The 14,941-nt window shown below is 41.9% G+C and overlaps 1 protein-coding gene across 1 annotated transcript in view; it reads right to left on the reverse strand.

Moving 5' to 3' along the window:
• The window catches only part of LOC144773723 (trifunctional purine biosynthetic protein adenosine-3-like), a 219,052-nt gene that overhangs the window by 62,949 nt on the left and 141,162 nt on the right, over nt 1-14,941 (reverse strand). Inside the window, 4 exon segments of the mRNA XM_078658864.1 lie at nt 1,229-1,369; nt 3,455-3,658; nt 8,556-8,708; nt 12,185-12,436. Of these exon segments, the coding sequence (XP_078514990.1) occupies nt 1,229-1,369; nt 3,455-3,658; nt 8,556-8,708; nt 12,185-12,436 (750 nt within the window).

A 14,941-nucleotide genomic window follows, 5' to 3' on the forward strand; every position in this document is an offset into this window, starting at 1 on the left:
TATTCTAAGGTAAGGAATCTACGGCTAGAAATATGTTGCCGTCCTGTCTCTGTACTCCTCCCCATCTTCACTCAAGTATGAAATGGTGACTGAGACTTGGTTACTGCCTCTCTCTACATGTTGACATGACTTTGTCTTCTAATCCAAATTATTGTCCTCACTTTGATCCTCACTACCGGTCCTGAAATATGCATAAATCCTCTTAACACTTGCCAAGTGTTCACCTTCAAATGTTACGACAATTTTTCTTTTACCTTCTATATCTGTGCCACATAATAAACTTTGATTACTCAATTTGCAAATATCTCTTGTAATGAAGAAATTCCCTACCAAATGTTCAATCAGATAACACCATAACAACTCCTGGCAGCCAAACAGGGAAACAATCGACCAAGAAAAACTGGAGAAAACCGAATAATATTTTCATTAGCCCCAATCCAACCTCTGTACCCCACTTCTTCGAAAAGTGGATTGCAACATACAAGAACACCATAAAAAGAGCTATACAGAACTGATCAAAGCTGCCATCATACTACTAACCATGATGTTTGTCGTTCTCTCACACCTCTTGATCCATTACACCACTGAGCGCTATGACCCATAACACCAAAACAGCGCCTTGTTGGTGGTCTCACACAACTTGAAAACATTTCCAAAACATACTACTCATATAAGTGTTACAAATATTTGAAAGAACATTAATTCAGGGAAATCCTGTTTCTGGGTAATTTTATTCTATATTTCAGAAAATGTTAAAATTGGAATTGAGGTGATTGTTCAGGAACACTAGAAGTGTCAGATTTCAACAGGAGACCAGGATTTACAAGAAATAAAAAAAATACTGTCCTCGTGTGGGCAATAATCCCTATTAGGTGGCAGTAAAATCCAACAGGTGAGAGAATTACAGAAAAAAGTCCCTCTCAGTATAGTCTGGGCATCTGTGCACTCCCCTTGGGAGTGGGTCTCCCAAGAACTCCTTCACACCATGGCTGATCTCCATCAGCTGCCCCATTGCACCCCAAAATACCAGCCAAAAGAAGACCAGAGAGACTTAATATACCATGAAACACCACAGAAAACCCAGAGAGGCCTTCTAATGCAGCTACAGAACACCACCCAGAAGAAGACAAGAAAGGCCTTCTGTAGCACCACCAAAAAAACACGCAAATGTAGACAAGTGGAAGGGTGGACCCACTTCCTACACTTCCTATGGCAGTGAAATACTCACCATTCCCAGAGATGAGGAGAGCCACTTTCACCTTCTTATTCCCAAGAATCACTTTTTCTGCATCAGTTGCAACACGCTCGGAGTGCAAAATGGTTGCCTGCATAGCGCTCAAAAGATTGTAAACTTCTGCTTGAGAGGAACCTGCAACAATCCATGAGAGAACAGCAGATTAAGGTTGCTTCCGCTACGTCATTAGTACACTGCCATGACAGCAAATCCTTTGCAGTAGTTGTCTCCTGCATGTACAGAGGTTTTAGGGAGGTTAGGATTGAAAAACTCAACACTGAAAGTGAATATGAGGTGTTCCAGTGTTCCCATGTTCTATGTCATAAAATTGGTTGTAGAAGAACTGTAGGGGCAAAAGTTCTTATGTTACAAAAGGGTCTCCAGCTGTTATTTAATTGTATTTATACTCCTGACTAACATAGCCCACACTAAAATACACTCTTGTCTTTAAAGATGTGATTAATAAATAAGCACTCTTAAGACTTTGAAAATGTCTGTATAAAAGCAGGGAGGGAATGAAATCGAAATTAGGTGAAAGCAGACGTCAACACGGGCTGTGTGGCTTTTTGCTTTCTCTTTTGTGGTTGTTGGCTGACAAATAGTGTTAGAAATTGGGTTTCTGGTTGGCAGAGGTATGGAACATGTCCAAGCAGGAACCACAATCCTAGTCAAGATAAGTCAGTCAGATACACAACATAAATTAACTTGTGCTCACCCTCTAGTAGCTTGGCACAGGGCAGGCAGGCTTAATTTAAGAGGCAATGTGTAAAGTATTTGTGCAACACTTCAAACAGTAACACATTGAAAACACCACACAAAGACTCCACACCAGTTTAGGAATTTAGATTATGACTTTATAAATAAAACAAGACCACAATGACAAAAATCCAATAAGTAGAAGTCAAGATATGAATTTTTATAGATTAAGGGCCAGATGTACGATGGATAATTGCATGCGCAAATGGGTTTGAGACCTGTATGCCATGCAATTTTCTTCTGGGCCATGTACTACCACTATTTTGCGAGTCGCAAATAATTTGTGACTTGCAAAATAGAGTTTTGCGACTCGCTATTAGGAAGGGGCGTTCCCTTCCTAATAGCGACGCATAAACTATGTACAAATGATTTGCGACCGCAACTACGGTTGCAAAACATTAGCAATTTACCGCCCTCTTCAAGAGGGTGGTAATGGAGTCGCAAATGGGAAGGAGTCCCCAGGGGACCCCTTCCCCTTTGCGAATGCAAGGGTAAATATTTTTTAGGGGCAGGCAGTGGTTCCAGGGACCACAACCTGCCCTTAAAAAATGAAACGAAAACATTTCATTTTTTTTTTTTAATGCATCTTGTTTTTCTTAAAGGCAAACGGGCTGCATTATAAATAACTGCTTTATTGAAAAGCAGTCCGACATGGAGGTCTGCTGGGCCCAGCAGGCCATCATCCCTAGGAGGGCCAGCCATTTCCACTGGGGTCACAAATTGTGAGTGCCTCATTAATATTGATGAGGCATCCAACTCTTGGAGGCACACACTAGCAACTGATGTTTGAAGTATGGAATGGCAGACCAGTGTTGAATTCACCTACCTATTTCTGGAAACTTTGAAGAAACATTCTGCAAGAACTTTGAAAATCTGTTTGTGTTAAGGTTGTTGCACATTACAAATCTGCCAATTGATAATTGCTATTGATATTCATTTCAACCTGAGCAAAAATGTTAGACAATGAATACAACCTTCAGCAATTTTTGCAAGAGCATGCCATGCCGAGGTCCACTAGCACATTGCCACCACCGGCAGATTCCAACCAGGAATAAGGCCCATGGCAGATAAAAAGCCGGCTTAATGTTGTTAAAATGAGGTTGGTAATCATTTTGGTGTATTATACAATGTGCAGTAGGCAAAATTGATGATAAGAATGCGCATGCACCAATCTGTTTGTAGCGGTAGGTCATGCAGTCTTTTAAGGTTTAAGTCGTACAGGGCATCACACATCTTTATAATAAGAAAAATGCTCCAATTTCCCAGTTAATATTTGCTAAGGATATTAATTATGTATTAATTATGTAATGCAACGTTAAGACTGGCATGCCTATGCAATAAGACACAGATACATTACAATCAAAATCCCAGTATTATGCAAAAACAAATTTTTGTGACCAGTTTTAGACACTGAACTTAAACTTAAAGGCATATGCAGTTTTTCAAAGTAGGAGGAAGACTGACCTGGTTTGCGGGTGACCACAGATCCTATCAGCCAAGCTTCTTCATATTTTTGCACATCCTTCAAGATCTTCTCGGCCATCTCCTTTTGTACTATCAGGATGGCACCAATTCCACAATTGAAACTTTGCAACATTTCTTCCTCTGAGAAGTCTCCTTGTTGTTGCAGCCAACAGAAGATTTCAGGAATCTTCCAGGAATGTGCATCTAAATAAAAGCTCATGTGTCAGCTGACAAGATGATTCTCAACATCAATATATTCAGAACTGGGCGCAGTTAAGGTAGACAGATGACTCTGTCACCATGCACACTGCTTCAATACCCGGTACTCTGCTTTTATGTATTAACCTACTGCATTGTGGGTGCTGCGCCGGTTTTTGCTTTTATTGAGCTAATTTAATAAACCCACTTGATAGCATTGATTTTAGTTGAAATGCTCAGGCATGGAAAGAGTGTCCGTGAAGACATGGAGTGAGGTGTTCCTTCTAGTTGATGTCTACTGTCCTTTTAGAACATCTAATTTGCTGATAAACGTATATAAACATATCACTCATAGTATAGGATTTCTTCATATGTTGGAAGAGAGCATGTGAAAAAAGCATTCCTACTACATAGAGTGTGTGTGTCGTACCAGAGCAAGAGACCCTGGATGTTGGTGCCCAAAAAGCCCAATCTGTCACCTTGGGCAATTTTCTTTGACTCCCTTGTCCTTCAAATACAGAAATGCTCAATGTCCCTGTTGTTTCAACCTGGCAATTGTTAAGTTGCTGCCTCTCTCACAGGAACATGTGTATATGTAGAACAGTATGCAGAAAAAGCCAATGTCATACTGTTTGGTACTCACCAAAGCAAGATCAGAGACCCCAGTCTGTCTTTTTCACAGTCATGAAATGAGAGAGATGGGTAACAATCCGTCCACTTATTTGGACAATAACCTAACTCTCCAGGACCATGTTTAAGGATGGGTTATTTAATCTACAATTATTTAAACATACCATGCTTTAGCTATAGGGACCACAGCCAATTCCAGAATTTATATCGTGCCTATGCAAGACTGCCTGCTAAACTGCTAAACAGTGTTCAAAAGCAAAGAGACCTTTCATCTTTAAGAAATGCTATAGTGAACTTGAATGTTAGGCTAAGGTGGAAAGAAGTGAAAATCTTGACTTAAGCTGTGCCTGAGCTCTGACAGGTCTAAACAACCTGGCTTTGTCTTACTGCTTGTAGTGTGCCCTAAAAAAAGATGTTTTCCTCAGGAAGTGTGCGTGGCATATAACATCTGCAAAAGAGACAGTCAAATAACAGACTGTAAATGTAAGGAACTTAAATACCCCAATTAAGTTAGCTAAAAGATTTAGGTTTCCATAAAAGTATATATGTCACATATACATAAAAATGGATAAACATGTTGACAAAGATATAAGGTAAAAATACTATAATTTACTAAAGAACTAAATTAAGCCAGAAATAGTCCAAAGTTCTTTAATGGGTACCTTATGTTCAGTGTGAACCCCTGGGCAGGTTGAACCACACTGCACATTTTGAGGCAGTGTAGAATAACAGAGAGCTAGTGGAAAGTCTAAAGCTGCAGACATTGGAGCTGCAGCACTTGAACTGTTTAAGTTCCAGTTCACAGGCGTAAGTCACTTGGAGGTGGTGACAAGGGAAGACAGTCTGATGGAGTTCAGTCTACATTGTGAAGCGGCTTGATAGCGCTAAAATTCTGGTAAGGGGTGTCGAAGAACACTCAAAATCACAGAGGGTTGCTGGGCGAAGTGGCGTCGGAGTGCAGGTGGAGAACGGAAGAACACTCAGGGAACCTGGCAGTGATGTGTACAAGTCTGTGCCTTGGTGAAGGTGCCTCTTGTGGCTGAATGCAAGGTGCTGCTTGAAATAACCACTGGCTCATCACTGAGGGTCCGTACAAATCAAAGATTAAAATTAAGAGTAGGTTGCTGATTCAGCTACAGGGGCTTCTGGCTTGGTGATTGCAGTCCCCCTTGTTCAGTCTCCCTGAGCAGCAGCTTCTTCTTCTCACAGGCACTTCTAGACTTGGAAGCACTCCAATTTCCTTGGGAAAGTTTCCACTAAGAGACAAAGGTCATTCAGCACTCTGACTATTCTAAGCATCCAGTCTTTTTGCAGCGAATTCCATCAGCAGGCATATTGTTCCGTGGAGATGGGTATAGGCGTGCCTGTGAGCTCAGTTAAGCAAATGTCTCCACCAAATGTGGGGGAAGTGCTGTAACTAGAAGTACAGGGCTGAAGGGGGGACACCTTCGTAAACGTCTCTAGCAAGGAGACGGGGAATTTTGCAGGCAGAAAAGTCTTCCTTCCTCTTCAACTCCTAGTAGGTTATATCCTTGTTGTGGCTCAAACATGCGTTTTTAAAGAGTTGACCTTGTTTGTTATTGGAGTGGTCCCTAATGCAATCTCAACTAAACTTTCACACTTCCCACTTCTACTTTTGCAACAAGATGATAAGTTTCCTCCTCTGAGAAGATGACTTATGGAAAAATATTTCCCAGAGCCGTTTCCACTAAACATCCAATGTGGGAGTACTGTGGTGCAACTTTGAGAACCTCCTCTTCCCTCCACCCATGTGTCTGCCTATTCTGCCTTTTGAATCAGAAAACTGTTCTCCTTGCTAGCACTGGCTAAGGCCTCCCACGAGAAGTCACATAAAAGCCTGACTTTGCCTGACCTCTGTACAGATGTTGGAATAGCTGGTTCTGTTCAGTAACAAATGTGTCACTAAGAAAGGCTTGGGATGGCTTCTCCCTCATCTCCTGTGTATTGTGTGTTGGCCATTGGGACCATTTTGCTGGAGAACAGAATGAGTAAAGTTTGTTGATCTCTCCCAAACAGAAATGCATAGCTAATGAAAATCATTGCTATTGGTCCAAGCAGATATTTCATATCCCATACCAATATAAGCATGCACTGTAACTGAATTCTAGTTTCAACAAAGGCTTTTTCAGGCCAAGCTACATATTTGCTGAGTCATACTCTCTGCATAAGCTTTGGCTAAAGGAAAGAACAATTATAAGAAAAGGACGTGAGGGTGTCCATATCCGTCTTACAGCTCTTAGCCTTGTAAAACCCAACCTTATTGTGGATTCATGTTTCATCAAATATTGTATCTGATTGAAGAGTGCTCCAGAAAACTCACTGAAGAAAGGGGTATGGAGCTAAAGTATCTGAGATGTGTGGCTGAGAAATAAATACCGCTAGTGGTTAGAGGCACACAAAAACGAATATAGTTTATGTTGCAATAGCTACTTCCTTGGGCTGGTAACCACCTCTTTTGCACGTGTACCCATTACTCCCACATGGGAAAATACCACTGCCTCTCTCATATCGTTCCTCCTTTGTTTCACTATGCCCCTTCTTTGGTTTGTCACTCAAGGATGCAGCCTGCAGCTACTAAGCATCACAGCCTCCATTCAGAACACAAAACATTTTTGAGTGAGAGTTTTGAAACACAAAAAATGACTGCCCTGTTTATAAGTTCTGCACATCTGTAGAGTTAAACAAAAGTAGGCATTCCAGGACATGATGGTTGATGCAAGCGCATCACATGGTGACATACATTGGCCCTGCCACTGCTATGGTCATTGAGCCGTCATTAAAGGGGCAGAAGCTAAGTCCGATGGGCTAGAGCTGCTTAGTATTACCAACTGTCAATCCCTTGTGAAGTCTGATATTAGAAATGATGAAGACAAAGCACCAGCAGGTGCAGGCTGAAGGTGGACCATGCAGGATATAGACTGCACTGTAGAACCTGTAGAGCCTGGCATCAAAAGCCTGTAAAGGCAGAGAATAGAAACTGCATCCGGTTGAAGGGCTGAGAGAGGTGGAGGGAAGCAAGGATTGCTGCAAGGAACATTGCACGGATGCAAGAAAACTGAAAGCCTTGGTAGGATAATCTAGATTGCAAGAAGCTCGAAGAAGTGAATTTAATGCATGCAGATACATTCTCAAACGGTATCAAATATAGTATGGGTGCACAAGCAAAAGGCAAATGCCCTCATTATAAGCTCCCTATTAACTCCGCAGGAAAATGCTGGGATCAGAATTAATGATTACAGCTGGAATCTCCCCATGAGCTAATGTGGATAGCAAGTCCACAGGCAGGGGAATAACCTACCAGACCTGGATTCACCTGGTTCTGTACTGCAGGCTTACATAGATTATGGGAATTTTAAAGGCAATATTTTCCACCTGATCAAAGTAAGTGCTGAAAATCCAAAGGGGTCCCATGACAGATTGGGGTGATTTTGGGTGGGGGACGGGGAGGGCCTTTGGGGGCTACGGAGGCTTGGGAGTCTCTATGGGGGTGCATTGTCTGACCACCCCATGGGGAAAGAGTGGGCAGGGGTCGGTTGGGCTTTTCCTTGGTCTGCTGTCCCTGTCTCTCTGATCCTGTGATATTAGTGAATGTGAGCCTGCCCCTGGTAAAACTGGATCTCTGGTGATTCTAGACTTATTAATTTAGTTCAGGAAACACTTGCCATTTTCAGAACAGTTTCCCCTCTGGGAAAACTGCTCCAGGCAACTTGTAGCGAGGGCCAAACCCAGCTAACATAGAAAGGAGAATGTAAAAGACAGAGGCTTCCTAAATGCTGATTGAGCAGCAGGCAGGTTGAGAAATCGGTTATTGTTGTAGTTGCTCAACATTCCAGGTTTCTGGCACTGTTGTTGTACATGATGATATTTCATTTTACTGCTGAATGGGTGACAATTGAATGGAGAATGCAAATAAGAAGAGCCCCCAGTCTTGGTATAATATCCAGGAGAAAACCTGGAGTATGATACTGCACAAGGAAATAGTGAGAAATGGTTGCAGGGCATTTCCCTAGTAAAAACAACCTAACTCCAGAATTGGCCTTTTTTTCAACAACAAACACACTACCTGGTATACACGAAACCTAAACCCCACCACTGTTTATTCCCTCACAATGATTTCCCCTTATCTATTTTGTGATACAATGGCCCCTTGCTACAGAAAATATCATGTGCCCTGTACACATCATAAACAAACAAAAATAAAACTTGTGCAAATAAAATATGGCTTCTGACTTAATTTCCTTTTTGTCCTTACCTAAAGCTACTCCGAATGATTCTGGCACAACTCTGGAAACGCCATCTAGCAGGCCCCCGCCAGTGATATGGGCACATGCCTTCACAAAGCCTGTACGTACAACAGATAGCAGAGTTGTGCTGTATACCTTAGCAGGGGTAAGCAATAATTCTCCTGTGGAAAAATGATGTACTGTCAGTAGATTGTTAATACTGAACTGTTGCCATGATACATCTGATATATTATGCTATATTGCTGTATATGCTTTGGTTTCTGCCAATGAGCAGCCATATCCAAGAGAACCCTCTCCCTGGAGCTTGTACTGAGCACCACCTAAACCAGGTGTCCAATGCAAAAGAATCAGGCTTTTTCTCTGAGTCCCAGGGTACTCAGGGAGAACAGAGCAGTATCTCTGCTGGGTGATATCACTGCTCTCTTGTGTCCCAGGTCATGGGTACTGGTGTCTAAAACTGGTTAGTAATACTGCCTTTATGTGTAGTTCATTTAATAAGTATTTTTATTTGGCAACTTTTCTGAATGTATACTCCACACAATGGCAAAATAAACACAACAGCCGGCGGACAAACATGAGCATCAATTTCAATAAAAAGAACCATAATATTGTCCTGCCTTCCAACCTAGTACTGCTATAGATAACTTATTCTGTTGCATGCAACAGTCCATTCTCCTTGCTTGTGATGCCTTAGCTTCCTTCCGCTTTGGCGAAATATCAAAATGTGCTACTACCAGTCCTAAAGTGAAAAATATTTTAAAATGTTTAGTTTCATTCATATCTTCCCCAATACCCAAGGGGGCTATCTACCTGTTCTGTTTATTTACAACATTTCTGTACTATAGGAAGCGTCCACGTTATGAGCAGTATGTAAGCCTGGGTGGAGATCGCATAGTTTAAAAAAAAACTCTGCGCCCTACGCAGAGCTCTGCAAGCGGCGGAGTGCCTTAAATAAATGGCGTTTTGCTTGACATCCTAGTTTACATACAAAGTGTGCAAATATGATATTTTGTTTTCTGACATTTGTTTTGCTAGACTTAAGTATTGTGATATTTTTGGGCTCGATATTACTTGCTTTCGGAGGTGGTAGTTGGTTTAGGTACAGGTATGGCATGACACAGCAAAGATTAATGTCCTTTTAGTAAAATGATTTTTAAACAAAACAGGCTTTAATCTGAATGTGTGATACTCTGAAAAAAGACACAACACAACAATCAGCTCTTGGTAATTTGAGGGCCAAGATGCGAGTACAAAAGGCCTTCTAGGGATGCAGACGGATCAAGGTTCAGAATATACCAACGAGCGATGGTCTGCACCCAGCCGTTGTGGCCCCAGAACCCACTGCACTTAGTCTTGATTTGATTTGAAGTTTTATAAATCGCTCGAATACCCGAGGGCGTCTTGGCGCTACTGCCAGAAAAACCAAATCGCTACCGGTGGGAGGAGTAATGGATACTTAGTTAATAAAAAGCCATGTTTTTAGTGATTTTCTGAAAGACCATAATTTCGGGCTGTTCTTTATATCTGCTGGAAGTGTATTCCACATTTTGGCAGTTCCTAGAGTGAAACTCCTTCCACCCCAGTGTGCTCTCTTAATTCTGGGGATCAGTAAAAATGTATTGGGAGAGGAACGTAAGTTTCTAGAGGGTGAATACCAAATCGGACAGTTTTTTAAGTATTGTGGACCGGCACCATACAGTGCCTTATAGGCTAGACATAGGGATTTAAATGTAATACTTTTTTTGACTGGAAGTCACTGCAATTTACTCAGGCCTTGAGTCACTGATTTTGGGATATCCAGCAGCAAAAGCACTGATGCCTTTTGAAGCTGCTGTAACTTTTGCAGATACTTTATTTGAATGTTTACATAAAGGGCATTACCATAGTCCAATTTAGATAGTACCATGCACTGAGGTCAGACTGGTATCTTCAGCTTTAGAACCTGCTGCATACAGCCTGTGATTGCCCACAGAAGGTTCTGGAATCAGGCTCTGGTCTTCGGCCGTGACGTGGGCCACGATGTGTTTTAAGTCCCGTCATCCCATAACCAGCATTACACAGGCTCCTGCTAAATGCTATGAGCAGCAGATTCTGAAAGTATAGGGTCTGGTCACAGGCTCTGTAAAGAACCACATTTTCACTACAACCTTTTTGGAATGTTTTTCTGTATTTTTTTTAAATATTTGTGCAAAAATAACGAAAACTCTGAAATTCTTAAAAAAAGTGTTTTGTAATTAAGAGGGAAGGTGAAAAACTGATTTTTTTAGAAACAAAGAATTATGCGCTTCTTGTGCTCCCTGATCGCCAAACCTCTTTTTACATTTGGTCTCCTTGTTGATGTAATTATCATTTCCGGTTGTGCAGTGGATGCAGAATTTTTGTAGATTATCAGTATTCTGCGCAATCTTTTCTGTGAGCAAGTGAGATATGTTTTCACTCACTCCTATCCTAAAGCTCAAGTCGATAGCAGAGGTTCTCCTCCTGCGTCATCTTATTATTTGAGTTACTCCTGTCCTTTGAGTAGTATTTGAACCACTACTCGAGGTGAATCTTAACCTAAATATGACATGATGCCGTCTGTGTTATTCCATTTTTTCTCCCTATGTCACTGCACAGAAATCCCACACTCTGGTGGTATTTGGTGGTGTTGTAATTTCCTATCCACTGGTGACTGTGCTGGATGTTGCTGCTGTTCTTCTCAAGGGGAATTCTTTAAAGATCACCCACTTCATCCTCAGTACAACTGAACTTTTATTTTTGATTTCATGGGCCTAATATGATTACTCCCTGAAGGTGCTTGACCAACAGACCTTTTACCTGCTGACTAATGAAAAGTGACTTGTATGGTGGGGGCTGTGGGCACCCGGTTCCCAGTTCCCTTGACCTCAGAGACTGATGTGCATGACCGTTGGCTGTGCACAGCGGTCTCAGCTTGTAATCTGTGGCCTTTGGCCATGCCCAGTGCACAGTCCTCCTAGCTCCAGGGGCCCCGGTGCCCGACCTTCTGACATGCCTAGTGCGTTCTGTCTGCAGAGCATGTTCTTCAGCCACACCCTCCCCCTAGTCCCCAACTCAGACCTTGGGCCCCCTAATCTCAAAGTCCTTTTGGAATTTGGATTTGTTTTATTTTTAAACCAGATCTTGTACAATTAATTTCGTGAGTGATTCACAAACCAGGAGGATAACGCATCATGTTCTTCCAGCATAGGCCGACTGTGCTTTCAGATCCAACCCCTTGTTGGTGAAACCGGGCAGACTGCGAGGGTGAGGGGGCATTGTCGGTCTTGCAAAGCAGCTGTGTGAGCTTCAATCAGCAATCTTTAAGCTGGTGAAAGGATCTAAGGCAGGGTTCTCCAATGTCGGTCCTGGAGGGCAGGATCCATGCCAGATTTTTAGCATACCCACATTTAGATAAATATACTTATCTTAAAAATTTGGCATGGATCTGACCCGCTAGGACCGGCGTTAAAGAACCTTGATGTAAGGTAACAGCTGATGGTAAAGGCCATGTGTTTGATTGTCCCTGTGCAACTGCTAGTTGAATGAATTGCCTTCCTATGTAACCTCCTTCCCAGCATGCCATGTAGAAAACAAACCTTCAGTATCTTAAGGATGGTGGAAAGAGGAAACATCTTACCACAGGTCTGTCCTTCATAAGGGTGAGGTGCCGGGGAGGAGTGCTCTAACCCGCATTTCTTGAGGACGTCTCTGACGAGGATAAACTCGTTGCTATAAAACCCCGCAGATGCGATGCCAATCACAAGGTCTTCCTCGGTTATCTTCTCCAGCTGAGGGAGAGCCTGTCCTCGCTCAACTGCGCCCACCATGAACCCAGCGAGGCTGCACTGCCCAGGCCACAGCATGCTTGGTACCTCAACAGGGCCACCTCCTGTTGAAAGGAGCACAGTTGGCAGCGATGTTAAAACACATATTTGATATTCACTGCAACGTAACCGCTACAACAGATGTTATTTGTGTTTAAGGAAAAAGATGTTTTGTTAAGAGTTTTGTTTTAAGAGCGAAGAAAGAAATGTGCAGGGAAACAAGTGAAAAACAATAGACCACGAAAAGCTCTTTACATTGTTCTTAATATATGTAGTAAATACAAATTGAGTCCAGAAAGGGTGACAAATACCATTTTGTGCATGTGCGAAATTGCAAAGTAAATCTATGCAATTAAAAATGTCAGGTGTATGCACAAATTCCAGGGCGCAAATGCATCTGTCTTATGTTCAGAATTTGAGTGGTGGGAAGGGTTTAAGGGTTATGGCAGGAGCACGTCTGTGGACGTCACTCATTCACAGAGGGTTAAACACAAAAGAGCAGATTTGCATGCCCCTTGCACCACTTTCGAGTCACTTTTAACATGGGAAAAGACACGTTGGACTTTTAAAACAAAGACAAAGCACCAGCACTGACCCTTTTCCAAAACACCAATCCAAGAACACTCTAACCCAGCCTCTCTGTTCCTTCCAACACATTTCACATGATTAATTTATGTACCTTGTCAAAGCAAGCAGGCCTTCCGGCAGCCCTTTTGACCCTGTCCACCGCAAACCTTCAAGAGAATTCTTAGAACAATCTTTGCTGCCTCACCAGTAAGAAGAATCATCAACAATTCCTTAAGTACCGAAATTGTTACAAAAAAACTCAAAAAGTCATACACATGCCCATTGCTGAAAAAAACAGTCTTGAACTCGCTGAACCCAGACAACTACAGACCGATTACAAATGGACCTTTTCCTAGGCACACTGATAGAAAGAGCAGCATTTACCCAGATGTCACAATTCATTGAAGATAATGCCATACTTTCAGACTTCCAAATGGGATTCAGTCCAGGAAGTGGCACAGAATCTGCCATCCTTGCCATCTGGGATGACCTTAAGAACACAAAGGAGTTGCTGCAGTACTTCTCTTGGACCTCTTGGCTGCCTTTGACACGGTTGACCATGACACTCTGATACAAAGACTCTACGAAGCCGGCATAGAGGAGACTGCTCTAGACTGGATCAAACCCAACCTTCACAAAAGAACTAATGTCATCCATACCCCCCTTTTCTCGTCCAACCCGTACTTCACAAAAGCAGGGGTCCCTCAAGGCTCTATCATCTCGCCCATGCTTTTCAACATCTATATGAAGTCATTACCAGCACCGATCAAACAATTTCACCTCACGTGCTATAACTATGCAGGTGACACCCAAATACTCCTTCAACTTGAATGGCCCAAAGACATTGGAAACTCAACAATTTTCAGTTGTCTCAAACCCATGGATCAATGGATGATGAGGAGCCATCTCAAATTGAATGCTTCCAAAACAGAAAAACTCACATGTGGCGATTGGAAAAATTATGACCCACTCGCTGCCTGGCCGGATGATCTGGCAACACCGCCTATAGTATCGAAGGAAGTAAGAAACCTGGGAATAACCATGGGCCCAAAGCTATCAATGAATGCCCAAGTGGACAAATTAGCAAGATCAAGCTTTGTTACTATAAAAACTCTGTGACATAGAATTCCCCCATCAGGGATTTCCACACAAGGTCCAGACTACCATCTCTCTTCTTCTGTCCAAACTCGATTACGCCAATAGCCTCTACCACGGATCACCTTTAACAACTATGAAAAGACTACAACGGATTCAGAACTTGGCTACCAGACTACTCTTACATATAAAGCCACAAGACCACATCTCCCCTGCCTTAAAATCCCTATATTGGTTACTGGTTGCCAGAAGATCCACGTTCAAGCTGCTTTGTATCTTTCACAAAGTGATACATGGAACAGGACTGCTCTACATCAGGAATAAAGTCACAAAACACATTCAACAAAGGAACCACCACTCTAGAGTGGCACCAAGCCTCAAAATTCCAACGTACAAGAAATAAAACATGGGTGGCACATCCTTTTCTGTTCAAGCAGCCAAACTATGGAACTCTTTACCCACCAATATAATATCCACGGATAACCACCTAATCTTCAGAAAACTACTCAAGAATGGGCTCTTCCCCACATAACCACCATAAGCAAACAGAAATATTCAGCATATCCCCCCTGCATATAAGCAATTATTTGGACTATAGATATGTACCTATAAATGTATATTGCTTTGTATAATAATTATGTTTTTAAAAATATGGATATCCGTTAGTTCTGCTTAACGAACGTACATATTACTGATAGTTACATTATTCTATGTTTTTTAACATGTATATAAGTGACTGCATAAATAGGTAAATCTATTATCATAACTATGTATCTACAACACTTGAAAATCAGTTTATTAAATGCATCTTTAATCTACATATACTACCTTGCTTATGCATATATATGTGTATATATATATATGTACATTCCATGTACTTATGTATCTATATATTTAATTTTGTTAAT

This window comes from Lissotriton helveticus, chromosome 8 (assembly GCF_964261635.1).
Source record: "Lissotriton helveticus chromosome 8, aLisHel1.1, whole genome shotgun sequence".
Classification (NCBI taxonomy): domain Eukaryota; kingdom Metazoa; phylum Chordata; class Amphibia; order Caudata; family Salamandridae; genus Lissotriton; species Lissotriton helveticus.